Source organism: Sinohyriopsis cumingii, chromosome 18 (assembly GCF_028554795.1).
Source record: "Sinohyriopsis cumingii isolate HCF-2022 chromosome 18, ASM2855479v2, whole genome shotgun sequence".
Lineage (NCBI taxonomy): Eukaryota > Metazoa > Mollusca > Bivalvia > Unionida > Unionidae > Sinohyriopsis > Sinohyriopsis cumingii.
In genome coordinates, this window is record NC_142978.1 from 53,424,820 (window position 1) to 53,443,087 (window position 18,268).

The window sequence follows — 18,268 nt, forward strand, 5'->3', positions numbered from 1 at the left end:
AATGAAAATACAATATGAATAAAGAGATGCTATTCTCAGAAACGGGGTACCAGAATGTAAATATGTAGGAGAAATGGTAACACAATATAGGATACCCAGTATTCTTAATAATTTCGCAGATAGATTCATTGCTGACAGAAGGATGGACGGGGAAATGAAAAATAAATGCCGAGTGCTTCAATTTCTATTTGGTTTTTGACAAATATATTGAACTTTTAACGTACGCTGTGTTGTGATTATTTTTCAATAATATAACCTTTTGTCCAAATATAGGAAATACTTTCATTTATTTGCGTAAGGTTAGCATCATCTTGTTATCAAACTGTAAAATGTTAAACCATTGATAAATTAGATACCTTAGATATATTGAAAGAACATTTCTAAATGAAGTACAGTTTTATTTCACAGATGTACACAGTAGCAACATGGACAAAACGACAGGAAATAAATGTTTATTTGAGGTAAAGTTATGTCAGTTGTAAATGTTCCAATTCAATTCAATCCTTTATTATCAAAAAGCTCGTGTGAAAGAGGCTCGCCAACATAAAATTATCGATAGGATAGTAAAAGAATATTTGCATACAAATATTTCGTATTTTGATACCGATCTATAATTTTACAGAAATTCAGAATACTCAAAATAAAAACATCTTTTCTTGCATATCAAGTCATCACGTGTAGTCAGTGAACAGCTTGATCTACCACATATTCAAGGTTCATAATGTGAATTTTTTCATTTCGTTTCTCATTGGTGAGATGAACAATGAAATGTTGGCGTGATACAAAGCTTAGAATATGCAAAACAACAATTTATCATCATTTCGCGGCATTTCATAGCATATATACTTCCCAATGTTTTAAAATAATCGTCTCAGTAATTCATGTACGAGTCAGCATTAATAAAATAATATTGTTATTCTGAAAACATAACATAATATTTGCTGAAATATAAATTTCTATCACTGTTCTGGATTTCAGTTTTCACTATTATGAACATGTCAGATATGTGATAAACAGAAATACAAAGATAACAAAATAAAAAAAACTAAAAAACTGAAACAGTAAGTACATTATCATGTTGCATTGAAAGGAATTATTGAAAGTCAATTATGCAAGCAAGACGATGAAATGCTCAAAATTTAAGAAACATTATGATCATTTCTTACCATAATTATTCATTCAACACATTAGGCAATCATATATATATATATATATGTGTGTGTGTGTGTGTGTGTGTGCGTGTGTGTGTGTGTGTGTGTGTGCGTGCGTGTGTGTGTGTGTGTGTGTGTGTGCGTGCGTGCGTGCGTGTGTGTGTGTGTGTGTGTGTGTGTACTTTCCCTTGATTGTTTCCTGTGTGTGATTTGATTTGTTTCTACTTTCATATGAAACATAAACTTCCAATTAGCCTTCCATCCTCACGTCCGGAAAATTAGATTTCCAGGTCAACATTTATCCCAAATGCATTCATGGAAAGGAAAAATATATATGTAAAGCACCATACAGTTATATTTTAAACTTGGTGGTTCTTTTAAGAGGTCCTCTAATCGTCAATAGATTTTTTTTAAATTACTTACTGCCTCGAAGGAGCAAACAAAATTCTGGGGAAATATTTTCCAATATTGGGTTCGTTTTGATTTTCATTGCAATTTGAAAGGCTTTGTCATCCAATGATGTAATCCCCCATCCAGCTGAATTTCCTGTGAGTGAGCTAAGTAAAATATCCTTTAACTGTACATCCAAGCCACACATGTTGCAGCTGTTGAATCCATTCGCCAATAGGCTACTGTTTCCGCTCCATACAACGTGACAAACGCATTCCTTTTCAATTAGAGACTCCTTCGTTAGAATGCTGCTTCCGTTGATATATACATTTAATGATGAAACTGTACCGGATTGGCAGAAACGGATACTTGCATATTCTGAACATAATGGAACAGAGAGAAATGCTTGAGAAAACATTTATCTACTTCTCTGACATAATGTCTGAAAAACAACACAAAACGAAACGGGTACATAATTGCCTTTATTTAAGATGTTTTTATATTATTTATTATAAAATAAAAGATAACAATACTTGAAACCAAACTTTGAAACAAGATTACAAATCAGACTTTGAATACTTTTCTTTATTCGTTTAGAGAATATTATTTATTGAAGTGTCGGGTTTCAATATGAAAAGGTGAAATCACTATTTCCTAATTCTTAAATTTAAGTATGCATAACCAAACAGTTCCGCAGATTTAAAATACCTAATCTTTGGACCATGGACTCAGCTTTTGACTTCTAACATCTGAGAAAGTATTTTGCCTTAAGAGTCTGTAATGATTAATGTAGGTTCCTAGATAATGTATCAGTAAATATGATTTCACTATCTATATTCGTCAGTCTGTTAGAAAAAATTAGGTTAGGCAATTATATAGGTAACAGATAGTGCTCTGATGAAAAGTATTCTGAAAATCACATGGTACTTGCATAGAGAGAGAGAAAAAAAAGGATAAATTATGCACTTTACCACTGTCTTCTGGAGGATCACAGTATTTGGCATTCACAGCGGCTGAAAGAGACAATACGTCTTTACAACATCTAACATGACATTCGTACTATCAGTGCTATCAATTTGTCATATTTCATCAAGTTAAACATCATGCTATGAGTGTTATTACATCACTACCATTTACCTCGTATTTCTTTCATTCTCTCTTAACTATACAAACATTATAGCGTCACTAGCACCTGACGGATGTATCGATTAAATCATACGCCCAGACATAAATGGAAGTATAACCATTTTATAAAATCACATATAAATCATTGCTATTGTTTACAAACTGTTATAAAACGTTCAAATCTCTCTTCACTGACAGCCTAGTTTGCTCTGACATAACCAAGCATGTTGACAGCTGTCATTGCTTGTGTTTTTTGGTCTTGACACCAGCTTTATTTGTCGCCATATCACCTTTTATGGAGCTGTGTTAAATTTAATTTGTTAATTATTTTTCTTAATATAGTAAAATTAGTATAGGCTCACTTCAAAACCCTTACCTTACTACACTTCCCTCCCTCCCCCACGCACCATGCAAAGCTATACCAAAATAAATGATCTTGGATTTTTAAGGATAAGTAGAAGAAAACCATAATGTAGATCTCAGTGTTAAACTAATTGTTTTTACATTTACGTCATAAATACAATAATATCCGTCATTTAACTTTCATCTCGATCAATACATAAACGGGCCTTTTCGATTCAATATACATCGTATGCTTGTATGCTCGTTTAACACCAAAGTCCTCTTCTTAAAGTGTGGCTCATGAGTTCAATGTTAAGAAAGATAATTCTATTAAAACAGTCAACCTAATTGTCAGCCTAATTCAATACAATTGTTATGTCTTAGCTGGAGATAAGGTTGTGCTTAATCCACTTGTAACTGACAAGTCTTGTTTACATCAAAAGGTTGATCATATTGCAAAGGAAATCCATGATTTACACCTTGTTTTCGCAGTTACTAGAGCTACGGCAAAAATAGCTTTTTTAAGAATAAATTGATCAGAAAACTATTAAGTTGGCTGGCACAGGCATTGTCAGGCTTTTGATGAGGTCAAATTTGCTCCTGTTACTGATCAGTCGAACAGTAATGATCACTGTGCTTCTCTTTCAACTACACATTCTCTTTGTTGTAATCAAGGTGATAAACGACAATCACTTGTGGTCAAACAGGAAGAAGATGGGAGATCACCTGTTTGTTAATGAGGACTTGTTCCCAAATGTATCAACTTGAACATACAAAATCTACCATAAGGCTGAATTTTTAGATTCTAAACCTGTAAAACAAAACCTTTATGGGATGAATACTCTTAAGCAGGGATGTTTGAAGTAGGAAGTTGAACTTTTGTTGGAGAATAACTTTATTGAACCAAACAAAAGTAACTGTTCGCCGTGTATTCTTTTGCTGAATTCGTTCCTATTGTGCATTAACTACAGAAGAGGGAACAGTGTCACCCAAACAGATTCATTTCCAATGCCGAGAATTGATTACTGTATTGACAAGATCAAAAATGCAATAAAGGTCACCAAATTTGACCTGTTTGAAGCATTCTGGCAGATTCCACTTAAGAATAAAGCAAATAAATCTCGGCTCTTGCAACTCCAGATCGACTCTATCAACACAAAACGATGCCATTTGGTATGAAGAATTCTGCTTCTAAATTCCAGCTCATAATGAACATAGTAACATCTGGTATAGATGGATGTGATACATACATTGATGACGTCATTATTTACAGCGATTCATGTAAGGATCAGGAAACTATTTGGAAATTCTTCGTTCGTTTCCCTGAGGCAAAATTGACAGTTCATCTAAGGAAAAGTGAATTGCGCAGAGCTTGTGGCAAATTTTTAGTACATGTTAAGCCTGTAGGACCTAAGGTTAAAGCTATCTCTGAATTCCCTGTGCCTATCAATAAAAAGCAGCTGATGCGATTTTTTGGTATGGCTTGGATATTACAGGTAATTTTGCTCAAATATTTCCATAACTGTCGAGCACCTGACCAATATTAAGAAGACCAAGTTTTGTTGGTCTGATTGGTCTGCCTAAAATGTCAGGAGGTGTTCGATAAATTAAAGGACACACTTAAGAGTACATCAGATGACTCACCTCCAGATTTAAAAAAAACAAACATTTAAAGTGTATGTTGATGCAAGTGACGTAAAAGGTGGTGGCGTATTAGTTCAGGAAGATAAAGATGGCGTTGATCATCCAGTGTGCTATTTCTCTAAAAAGGTAAATAAGCACCAGAGGAAATTATTGCACTATCGAGAAGGAGCGTTTGGCTCTAATTCTGGCTTTACAACACTATGAAGTGTGTAACAAGATAACCGGGTTGGCGTCGGATTCTAAAAAGGAACACTTTTGCTGGTGACAAAAATACATTGTTTATTGATGAATGATTCATTAGAAAAGACTTTAATTCGTGAGCCCACAAAATCCAAATATTGGATATTTAAGAAAATATGCACGAACATGACAATGTATTTCGATTTAAATGAAATGTGAACTGATATGGCGAGTTTTCATTCAAATAGTGATACATGATGAATTTTCACTTCAATAGTGAAATATGATAAGTCTTCAATCAAATAGTGAAATATGAGTTTTCACTCAAGTAGTGAAATATGACATGAAACATTGGGATATATATCTTGTGGAGTCTAACACGAATCCGAAAAGTCTTCTCAGCCTCAACCCTCTGTCAAATGGTTGAGGAGCGACCACGAACGGTCTGCCCTCCTGGTCTGCCAAAAGATCCGTAGAATATATTGTTCTCAGCAGACCCGTTGGTCCAGAAGCCTTGATTCTTCACAACGTGATGACCTTTATCTTCTTCCGGACCAACGACACCCTCGACAGCAGCACAACTGGGTATAACACAACCCAAATTAGCACCACGGCTAAACAACACCTACAATACTGTGCATATACGGAGATACAGCGTAACTGTCACTCCATCCCTCCTTCACTCTTTCAGCACTACCCTTAGCATTCACCAGTTACCATCCACCAGTCATCGGGTATCAATCAATCAATCACCAATCAGTCAGCTCTACATCTGGAGATCACGCGTCATAAAGTGGACTGCTCACAGACAAGACTCTTTGTAGAACTACGATGAGGTAATTTATACACAGGTCATGTAGCCATACACTTCCAGTGCGCTCAAGGTATATCGGTTTTCGCATCGTAACCACTTTGCTCGTGCAGCATGGTATGAACCTAACTCGCCATTTCGAAATAATATACGATACACATAAACTATTATCGGGTAACGCTGTACACAGAAATGAAACCCGGGTACATGCATTTGATCCAAATAATAAATAAACAAGAGCTATATACAATTCCGTGGCAAAGTGTATATTAATTCTCCTCCGTTAAGACAGAGTTTGATGTTGCAAGAGTACAATATCGATATTCGTCACATCAATGGAAAAGAAAATTTAATCGCAAATGCTCTTTCAATTGTATAAGAGTTTTATTTTGCTTTATTTTGTATGCGTTGTATAACTTCATTATACCGCTTCCTGTATAACTTTTTCATGTATGTGTCTGATTAATATGGAAAAAGAAAGCTTTAGTTCGTAAATCTTTCTTTTCCTTATGAGGGGAGGTGCTATGTATATCCATATTTTTTGTAACTCCTGGTACATAATTTTATCTATTTTTTATAATTCTTATTCATGGCTGTAATGTGTACAAAATACGTGACTTGAATCTGTTTAGAGTATAATACTGCATAGGATCTATAAATAGATGTTCACGTACGTGTTGACAATTGTGAGTACTAATCTTAATAATAAGACTTAAATGGAGTCTATGGCGTAGTGTCTAAATGATTGATGGGATAACAAAGTGTCGAGAATAATTCTGTAGCTTTCCATTGGTTGTGCGAGGTCATATTAATATGCTTAATTCGACCCAAAATCAAAAGTGTATGATGTCCCGTTGGGTCGATTGCGAGGTACAGTAGGAATATACGGTGTATACGTGGAGAAAATTAAGTTATCAGATTCATTCCGTTTTTTTTGAGTCATTCACATTTATTGTTTTCCTGTGGTGCCGCTCTACAGTTTCGTATTTTGCATAGGATTAGAATTGTAAAGAAAAAGTATTTCCCCAGATTTCTTTACTGGTTATACTGACGATTTAAAAGAGAATTTGTATATCATAGGTATTGTTCAAAGAACTTTTAAATGCCTTTTTTTTGGTGTTTGATTAATGGGTGTAATATGGGTTATAGAGTATACAGCTTGACCTTACTCCAGATAAGCACCTTTCAAAAAACTCCTAGTTCCACCTGATTTTCACTTCCTGAACTTCAGAGGTAAATTGTAAAAAAAAGATAACTTTTTTTTACATTTTATATATTTGGTCATTAATTCATTGCATTTTCAGTAGCTGGTATTGTCTAGTGTGGCAAAATTAATTTTCCCATTTTAATAGCTGCTAAAGATAGTGTACTTTACACGAATTTAGGCATACTTCTTGAGCACAAGGGAACATTCATTTTAGCTAGCAATGTGCTTAGATCGTGTACAATCTCCACAAGCACAAAATTCAAAGAAATGTCAGCCACATTACGTCAAAGTAGCATAGAGGTATGCCAACATTCTCTCCACTGTGCATGTTCTAAATGCATATAACTTCACCCTACACACGTCACTCTCTCAAAAGTACATAATAACTAGTGAGCGCCCCCTGTTGTAAGTCTGAGACGTGTCTTATGTTGTACCTAGAGATTATTCGAGAGGAAAAACGTTTCTTTGGACTGTTCAGTGGAAACAGAAAGTGCTTATTATTTGGACAATAATATTATTCTAGAACTATTATAAATATTCGAGGAAATTCTGGACAACGCCAACTTGACAACGTCCCGGTTCTTAGAGGATCAGTACATTTCCATTATGAAATTGATAAGAACCTTTTCTTTCATTTAGGACTTTCATAGACCGTTATGAGGACTAGCATTGCTTCACGTCATAATACTGTAAGTTCTTCTCACATTTTTCACTTATAACTTTGATAATTTTATAACACTGTTTGGTTTTGCTTCTTTTCTGTTACTTAACTTTGTGACCATAGAGTCGTAACAATACATAGCGCATACACCTTTACAAATCTTGAAAATCCCTCCTCCATTAAAGTGATGTGATGTGATTTGGATTTTTAACGTAGCTTTAACAATTTTTCAGTCATATCGCTACGATGTTTGCAATGTGACAATTTATAGTGATGTCTAGCAGTGGGGCATCATGCCGCAGACATGTAGCATGATGTCCCACCCAGTCACATTATCCTGACACCGGACCGACCAGTCATAACACTAACGTTTTAATGCTGAGCGCCAAGTGAGGCAGCTGTTAGTGCCATTTTTGTAAGTCTTTGGTATGACTCGGCCAGGGATTTAACCCACGACCTCCCGCATCCGAGGCGGACGCTCTAACCACTAGGCCACCGGAGCGGTCTCCATTAAAGAGGGGATAGCTTAATAATAAGACAACAAAAACAACAATAACTGATGTATCTCGTTGTTGGAATGTATAAAGCAGCATTAGAACAATTGCTAATTTATTAGTATCAAATAAAGTGAAGAAAAGCGCTCCCAATGTAAATGTGAATTTCAAAGGACAAATCCTTAATGCTATTTATTGCACAAGATAACTTACGATGAAATATGTTCTAATTTCGTCTCTCCCTGCTTAGCGTTTGAACCATAATCAACTCAAAGTGATTACATACGTTCATTTAAATTTTAAATTATGCAAACTCGAATGGTTGGGGGAATAGCTAATGCATCCAATTATGTTAATGAGAAAAAGGAATAGATCATCTGCGATGTGATACGCACGAATAACCTCAAATTCTATCAATGCCATCCTTTCTAATTGTAGGTTTATTAACAACCGAGACTAACAAAAATAAAAGAAACGAAACAAACATACGCAAACACTGTAGTTAACTTACTGTACCCAAGCCTCACACCAGTTCCGAAGTGTGACTTAATCAGACCTGTATTATATGCAATATATTTTATACAATATGTTAATCTATCTAACGGCGTTGTTGAACACTGGGTCATTGCCTGTATTATGCAGGTTACCCTAGTGTTTTTTTTTTAAAGACTGCATACAGCGGTATTGCAAAACATTCAATAATAGTAAGGACTTACCGTAAAGATGTAACCAGATGACTTTGAAAAGGAATGACATTTCCACCGTATGGAACATGACAAGTGTACTTTCTTCTAAGACAAATATGGACGACGAAAAGGAAGTAGCTTTAACAGAGACACCCATTCAGACATGACTTTTACAGGACTGTAAAGTAAATCTTCTTAAATTTGTTACTTCAAACATTTCACGTTCTCGTTCTGTGTTACTCGTCATGTTGTGGGGAGCGAAGCAGTAAGAGTCACACATATACACGCATAATATGTGTGTGTGTGCGTGGTTGTGTGCGTGTGTGTGTGTGTGCGCGCGTGTGTGTGTATGTATCTGAGTCTTGATAAGTGAAAAGCCGTTTAATCCAGAATTTTGATAGCAATTGTTCCTCCCTTACCCAGTTAATGTGCCGATGTTATAATGAGTCTTGTCCATACTATGCGTTTTCATTGTTCAGTATTTTGCATCTTGTGAACGGGAAGTGCTTAACGTTATTTCTTAACATCGTCTTGGATCAGCACTCAAATTATTAGTATAGATATTTTTTAATTGCCACGAACGTCCGTGCGCAATTTTTACCAAGAATGTTAGGAACAAAGTATATATAATAAAATGTCATTTGATGCGCATCGTTTCCGATGTCAGTTTTTTTTTTTAAGATTATAAATATACCTATATTGCAACATAGATAAACGTTGACAAATTCAATACATCGTTTGACTAAATCAATATCTCTATCTCGCTCCATGTCATTGCAAGGGTAGTTGGTTCATACAGAAGGATTGCACCTTTCAGTTGTTTCTATGTCTTCTATAGCTAATTCATCCTGAATACAAAACTTGGTCAGTACCTGTTTCCTCTGTTGCATGAAACACTGATCACTCATCATCTAAAAATAATTAAAAATGATAATTTCAGGTCTTTCCTACATTAGTGTATTGTGTCTCTTTTGCAACATCGATTCTTCAGCTTTCAGTACAGATTCATTTTTATCTGTTTACGAAACATTGCATCAAAATAACACCTTGCAACTGTTTGAAAAGGACGATTCCAAGTCACTTTCAACCCTAAATAAGAACAAACGCGCATATAATTTGCATAATGATTATATTAATTTTCCACAGTTGCTAAAATCCTAAATGTCATATCGCACGTCCAAAAGTATAAATTGTTCCGAATGAATTTTAATAGTCTTGAATGTACCGACATGCCACAGTGATGAAATCAAGAAAGTGTTTGAAGGTGTTCACTACAGTCGCAAGGTTGTGTATAAATTCGTAAGTCAATCAATTAGTACTATCATAATGCCAATGAATAATTTGAACTAATGGATTATATTTGACAGATTGGTCTAAAAAGGAATCATTTTTTTTTATCAAATGCCTATATATACATATTTTCAATTGATCTAGAATGTGAAGATTTCCAAAGGAGAAAAAGTAACCTAACTTAAAAAAAGACTGACCTTAAATTCCTGCTACATAAACATTGTTTACAACTTACAGTCATGGACAAAAGTTAGATATGTAAACATTTTCCATACAACTTGAAACAATGGTATGAAATCTAGTATAATAACGTCAATTTATGCACAATTTGCGCATTACAACCAATTCATTGAATTGTACATACGTGGAGAGAGAGAGAGAGAAAAATAGGAAGCTATATGATATAAAAAAATATGGACCAAAACTGGCCAGATATTAGTCCGACACTACCTTTGTTTTGTCGATATATTTTAAGTCAGATACTACAACATTAGGGTGTCTTACAACCTCGCGGCATGCTATCTTCAGGGTATTGAATGTTTTCCACTGATTCCAACCGCAAGATGCATATATTTAGACTGCAGTCTGGCAAAACCGGTTTCATTAAGTGAATCGCTAAATTTAGTTGACACAGACCCTGGCTAAATATAGTTGACAGAGGACCTTGATTCCAGAGTGCCTCGTTGAACATCAGGCGTTTCACTGCACATTATATTAAATGACTGTTAATAAATCAGAAAAGGTATTAGCTTTCCACCAAAGTTTGATGCTTGATGGTTCACCTAGTCTGTCTGATTTTTAAAGAACAAACTTTGAAACGTGTGACAGAGGGCAGAATATGTATGTTAGGTCATCCGTTTGCAACGGGATTATTCTTTCATGTTGAACAGGTATTGGATAGCGCTAACGTGGGACCCTTTGTGTCTTTTTATTGTTGAGCGTGACTGGAGTTTTAGACCTATGGAAATCCCTATGTCGTAAAAATAGCATTGGTCAGATTGGGTGTACCTCTCAAAGAGAAAACTTCACCAAATACTTGAAGGCTCAATGCATTCACATCAATGATCCTTTGGTATGACACAATGAAATGCGGGTTCCTAGTGGCCCTCAAAATATGGCTAAAAGAAAATAGTACCCGTCGTATTGTTCGGTGTGTCACAAGGCCTTAAAAGATGCTGAGTGCTTTTCAGTTAGCTCAAGCGCTGGCAGATATTTCTAATAACCTTAAAGTAACATATGACAGGATTCTCTAGTACCATGTATGCATGAATTTCAAACCGCGGACCATTCCAGAACTATCTTTGTATTAGGAACAATAGATCTCTTGGCCAGAAAGGTATGAGCTCTCTCTCTCTCTCTCTCTCTCTCTCTCTCTCTCTCTCTCTCAGATAGATTTTTAAAAAAAAAATAATTAAACAAAAACAAAGAAAAAACTAGCATATGCAATGAATGAAATAGAGAGGCATATAAAAAATTGACTATAAATTGGCTATACGTGTTACAGTCTTAACGCTCATGCTGCTTTACGTCAGTATAATTTACACATGCGCTGCATTTTTCTGCAGTACGAATATATTCATTTACTATCTATCTACGCATGTACCTACCCACCCATCTATCTATCTATTTATCTATCTATATAGATATCTATCACTTTGATATTAATATAATACATACAGCATAGTAATTGGAATCGGGATTAGAATTAAGGTGTTTGTTTTACACACCTGATATAATGGATGGTATTATCCATTTAGAACCTTTATTTCAAATACGAAATTTTCAGTGACGGATAATGTCCGCCTCATCTCAGCTTTGGCTACAACATATACAGGTACATTTTTGAATTCAGAAAGTCAACTCTCTAGGTTTTGGTACGACAATAGTTATCGATACGGGTTACTTAGCTCACGACCCTAAAATAGGTTACATAGCAGTTATCGGATTTTTACAATAAATGTCCAGGTACAATTCACTTGCATTGCATAGTTTAGTTTTTCGACCACTGTTGTCAAGAGACAGCAGCGCTCCTTTCGAATGCTCGTGAGGAAAGTTACGAACATACGTCATTTGGAAGTTTATGACACAAGAAATCAGAACAGTAATATTAATCTTTGCAATCACAAAGGTAATCGTCAGATTTCAAACCCAAAATTAAGACTACACAACCAATGTAATATTTACATATATCTTCACTAAGGGGTGAAACGATTCATCGATATATCGATGCATCGATACTTTTGCTGTAACGATACAAATATCAATACAAGACATGGAGAATCGATACAAAACGATACTTAGCGTATGTACATTTTTTAGTCTTCAGGTGTCATTAATAATTATCATTAGTTTGCCTTGTTATTCTTTAAATATAGAATTCATCTTAAACAGCACTTGTAGTCCTAGGCACTCATTTTTATTAGTAAACACGAAAATGACTATTGAGAATACTCGCTCGCCGTCTGCAAATTAAAACAAAGTGACATGACTAATAATCTGCCCCCCCCCCTTCAGTGCCAATTATCTTAACCCTGCAGCATATTCAGCATATAGGCTACATTCCAGCCGTGTTCCACATGTATAATGAAGGACTTTACTCATCATCTAATAATCACTTTTACGCGAAGTTTTTATAATTAAATTATATCTTGTCTACTTTAGCAGCAGAGAGGGTGAACAGACCACTTAGGGGAATGGTCACCCTTGTGTTTTACCAAAAAAAATAGTGACCACTCATAGAGGTCAATTACCACGTCTACGATTATTGTTTGTCCCAAACAGAACCGTAGACGCCCCTCTCTGCTGCTATCAATATTGGGAATCATCATCTGAATCATGGGAATCTTCATCTGTTTCATCTTCATCTGAATCTTCGGAATTTGTTCTATGTTTCAAGTAATATTCAAGTTCTGATGGTGGTTTTTCTATTTTGGGATTTATGTTTTTTCTTTTTCTGTAATAGTTCATCAAACTTCGATATCGATCTCCACCGCAATTTTTGCAAATCTGATATAATCCTCTAACGCCGTTGTTACATCCAACACATCTTCGTGGACCAGCATGAGGATTTTTCTTTATAAGATAATTATGTTTCTTGCAATATTCTCCACGGCACCTTTTGTTGCATTTATCTGTTGTTCCTTGACGCAGCCACGCACAGTTGTTCATTATATTAATGATATCTGTTTAATTCAATTTAATTTTATCATCACCCCTGTTACCCAAATATTTTATCAATACCCACACGATATCTTGTTCTTGGATCATGTAAATTTATTGTTATAAATCCATGCGGGGTAGCTTGCGCTCGTGAGAAGAAATTTTTGAATTTAATTATATCCATGTCACCACCACACCAGGTTTGATGAATATTTCGCAACGTGTGTGTGTCTACGCCATTAAACACAACTAAAATGTTGCAGTTGTCTCTGATCACCTTCGGAATTTGTGTATATCGTTGGGTAACATAGATCACGTCTGTATTTTTGTGTCTACCTCGGGAAAATATTCTGGCTGGATTTGATTGTTTATCTAGCATCACATCGTCGTATACAACTAAATTATTAATAAATCCGTCTATGGAATCTACGGATGGTGCTTCATCAATATCGGTTATAAACTCTATAACATCATTATCTTCATCCAGTAATCGCGCGTTTTCATTGAAATCTTTAAGTACATCATAACATCGTTGATCATCAACGGATGGTGCTACTAAATACAACTTATCCCATTTCAACCATCTCATTATCAGATTAAGTAATAATTGCGTCTTACCCGATCCAGATGGTCCTATGATAATCATTCTGATGGAGTTCGGTAGCGCAGGATGATGCTTAACTGGCTCTCGTTGCCGAGTTGCTGAGAAATCAATTATATCCATATATATTATAACATGAATTTATATTGTTTACGTTGTAGAGTTAAAACTCCAACTACTGATTTAGCTACGGTTACAACAAAAAATAAAAAAATAGCGTATGGTGGAAAATGTTCTGTATGCGGTAGAAAGAAATTTTCGTTTTTACCTAATAAGCGCGGTGGTGATATTGCTAATTTGATGTCAAAGTTTCCAGGTGCTCCATGGGCTAAATACAGCGGAGAAAAACATCTACCAGGATATAATTATTGCGGTCCTGGTACCAGACTTGATATCAGGCTCGATGATCAAGATCAACCAAAACCAGGCGAGGAACCAATAAACGCTATTGATCGAGCTTGTCATGCTCATGATGTAGCTTATAAAAGTAAAAATCTACAAGATAGGCATATTGCAGATGTAAAATTAATTCATTCATTAAATTCTATAAAAAATAAAAATATTAGAGAATCATTAGCTAATTGGTTAGTAAGACCCTCGATGAAAGGTAAATTAGCGATTGGGGCTGGTAATTAATAATGGAATCAATTTATTATTCGCCGAGAGGATACTGGAGAGGCAAAGCAGCAATTGGTAAACTTGCTGATGCAGCAGCGGTTAAACATTCTACTGCTAAAACGTGGTTATCTAAACAAGCAATATGGCAAATTTATCTACCACGTCCTAAACAAATTCAGTACGCGTATTTCGATGTCAGTGTTCCTAATGAAGTTCATCAAGCTGATATTCTGTTTTTACCGCATGATACTGTGCGTGGAAAAACGTACAAGTACGCGCTAACCGTAGTTGATGTTGCAAGTAGATATAAAGAGGCAGAGCCGCTATCAGCGAAAACATCATCTGAAGTAGCCGATGCGTTTGAACGAATTTATCAACGAGGACTCGGACCACAAGGTGGTCTACGATGGCCGCAGCTACTACAGGTTGATCCTGGTAAGGAATTTCTTGGTCCAGTATCATCGCTGATGAAACAACATAATACCAAAATACGACGAGGTCATACTGCAATTCATCGTGATCAAGCAATTGTTGAGCGATTTAATCGAACACTTGCTGAACGGTTATTTGGATATCAATACGCGAGGGAATTTATTCAGGATAAGAGATCTCGTGAATGGGTTGCAAGATTACCAAACGTGATAGCTGCATTAAATAATGAGATCACACGAACAACCAACATGAAACCCATTAGCGCGGTCACAAAAAAAAATATACCAACACAACGGAAAGATGCTGGAAAACAAAAAATATTAGGTGATGTTACAGTCAGATATTTATATGAGCCTGGTGAACTTGAAGGTGGTAGCGCGAGAGCAACTGATCCTATTTGGAGTGTTACCACACACAAAATATCTACCGTGACAAGATCCACTGGAAGAAATGTAGGCGTTTCCAGACCTGCAATCTACAGATTAGATTCTGCTGCTCCTCAACGTGGATTTACACGTGAACAACTACAAATAATTCCCGCGGATACACAACTACCGCCGCGATCACTCCGGTGATTTCGATCACTTAACTAGCGCCTCTACGTCGATTACACTCAAGACAGGTTAACATGGTATTTTCTCGTGTATGACCGCGATTATTATCTTTTCTATCTACGGTAAATTGTCTTGAATCATTACTCGAATACCGCCATAACATTATACAATTACAACTTGCGCAATGATTGTTCTGCTGCTGTTTTAACTTAATAATAAATTCAACATCAAGATCAAAGTCACGTTTATTTTTTTTGTCAGATTGTTTGTATCCGATTAATTTTTTTCTTATTATATCATCATCGATGATGTTAAATTTATCAACGATTTCAGGAATTATGATTCTACGTAATTGAGATATATTTCTGACCCTCGATACCGCTAAATAAACTAAATTTGACCACTCGATGCGATCGTCTACAATCCAGACTCGTGTATCAGAAATAGTTAATCCTTGTGACGAGTGGATTGTCATGGCGTATCCCAACACCCATGGAGATTTGTCAGCGTGTATTGCATCTTCGACCACACTGATATCAACGGCGACAATATCATTTAATACGAGATTCTGTTTCCTTGACTCTGTCTGTCCTGGAATATCAACATTAATATTCTGTTTTCGTGTATCTGATGGTCTATAACACAACGGTACGGGTAATTCTGAATATTGTTCTTTATGTAGTTGAAATAACTGTTGTTGTAAAGCGTCTCTGATTATTTTTCTACTTGCTACGATCAAATCGTTGGGTCTCCATGAGTTCAAAAAATCACTCATTGATGTCTCTGAGATCACTCCACGTATTATTTCACACTGAATTTTGTTTGATTGTAATCTGATTAATTTTTTAAACTCCTTCAAATTTGCATCAAGAGCTCTATGATCATCATCTATTTCTTCGTAATAATCAACGAAATTTTTTAACCAATCATGTGGAGATGGTCCAACAAAAGGCGGAGGTTGACCATGATCGCCACACATTATTATGGCGGTTATTTTTCGTCAACAACCAATCAAGAAACATTTTTAATGTATCCAATGAGACCGTGCATATCTCGTCCCAAATAATTATTTTAGGTATATATTTTTCTCCCATCCGTTCAGGAGTCCATGTATCCCCGCGCCACCGAAAGAAACTATGATACGTACACGATTGTACTTGCCGCTGTTTCATCTCACGTGCAAGTCTATGTGTGGGTGTCAGCACGATTATATCTGAATTTCTAAAAACATTAATCGTTCGAGTTGTTTTGCCGCATCCACCAGGTCCATTGAGATATACTGTCTTATATCTGGTTATTGGATCACTCAACGATGGTGCCTTCGACATTTCTGATATTTTATTACCCTCACGATAAAAATCTCTCACTGGAACATCTGCTGATTCTGTATAATTGTGTAATAGTTCCTTTTTTATTCTCCACGAACCCCATCGTTCATCATTACTTGTAAATTTCATAACAGATTCTAAATATTTACTTGAAATATAAAACGAATCTGTTGCGACTCTGACTGCAGTCTTGGGAAATCTATTAATCATCGATAATAAATTTATGGAAACATAAGCCAACATGGAAGATCTTAGATGAGTATATTGCGGGGATACGTCATTTATGTAACTAACGATCGTACCTAATTTTGTTCCGTCGGATAAATAAATACTCTCTCGATTTACAAATGTATTTTTCGCCGTTGTATCAGCGATTATAAAATCGTACTCGGCATCATCTAAAATTAATCGTGCGTGATGTCTTTTATAATCATATGCACCACCTTGAGTAAATTTACCTATAATTTTTCTACCGAGATCTTTTGCGGTTTTGAGTTTATTAGGAATATCATCTTCGGAAACATCCTTAAACTCGCTGATAACTTCAGAATCTGACATGGGCAACCAAACTTTGGTCTGTGCATGATATGATATAATTGCCTCACTGACCACCAACGATGTCAGTATCATACAATCTAGCATATATCGCAACAAAACTATAGGTGCCCAACGTTTTTCACAAAAATGTCTGCCAAACCAAACATAACAAATCTTGTGAAGATTTTCGTTAAACTCGAACGACTCAATACAGGCGAATCCAGTCAGATCAAAATCAGGTAATGGTCCATTAATTGCCACTCGCGTCATCTCGTTTGTAGGGTGACCAAATCTTTCAAAGTACACAGAACAATCTCCGTATCCCAGAAAACTTCCTGGATAACATGCAACCATATCAACCGAAATAACATCATTGTAATTGTATTTGGTATTCCATAATCCGCCATGTCCATATTCGACGCAACTTGCGCGTACGTCCTCGAGTAAATCAAATCGTGTTGGTTTCCATGAATTTCGTTCTCTGGCGAAATGAGCCGCAACAGATGGAACGGTAAAACAATTAGTTAGTAATTTGTCAGTATTTTCCGCGTGCTTGCACTGTAAAAACGTCGCAAGATTTTTCATCTCGTCATGGAGGGATTCTGTGCGATATATTTCACCGTTCGGTTTGACAAACTGATCAAATTCACCCTCCTCATTACTTTTGAATAACCATACCGATACAGGATCGGTTTTACTTATTTCGTTGATAAAATCAAACATACTCATATCTGTGGGGTAAAATCTAACAGTTCGATCACGTGGAAATATTGTTACTGCGTTAGTCCATGCGTGCGCGTTATGATCGATAATATTTATTGGAGCTCCTTTCGATTTATATTTCGACTGGTACAGTACTTCTCCCGTTATTGTCGCCACAGTTATTGGAAATTTTAATATTTTTCCTAACTCAGCAACATCTTTTATTGTAGCACCGGTATCCTTAACTGAATCAGCCCACGAGTTTATTTTTTCACGCCTTAAATCAGTTAATCCATTTCCACGCATCGCGTTTGTAAAGTGTTCTATTACTCGTTCAGCCACACAATTTAACCTTG

At 35.8% G+C, this 18,268-nt stretch overlaps 1 protein-coding gene across 1 annotated transcript; it reads right to left on the minus strand.

The window, feature by feature from the left end:
- Window positions 1-1,319: 1,319 nt before the first annotated feature.
- On the minus strand, window positions 1,320-8,848 carry LOC149776659 (uncharacterized). Its single transcript, XM_089942503.1, has 3 exons — window positions 8,722-8,848; window positions 2,513-2,554; window positions 1,320-1,919 (listed from the first exon to the last, which is right to left on the minus strand). Exons 1-3 carry the CDS (start codon window positions 8,846-8,848, stop codon window positions 1,567-1,569), a joined length of 522 nt encoding a protein of 173 aa, XP_089798629.1. The 3' UTR covers window positions 1,320-1,566.
- Between the last annotated feature and the right edge of the window lie 9,420 nt (window positions 8,849-18,268).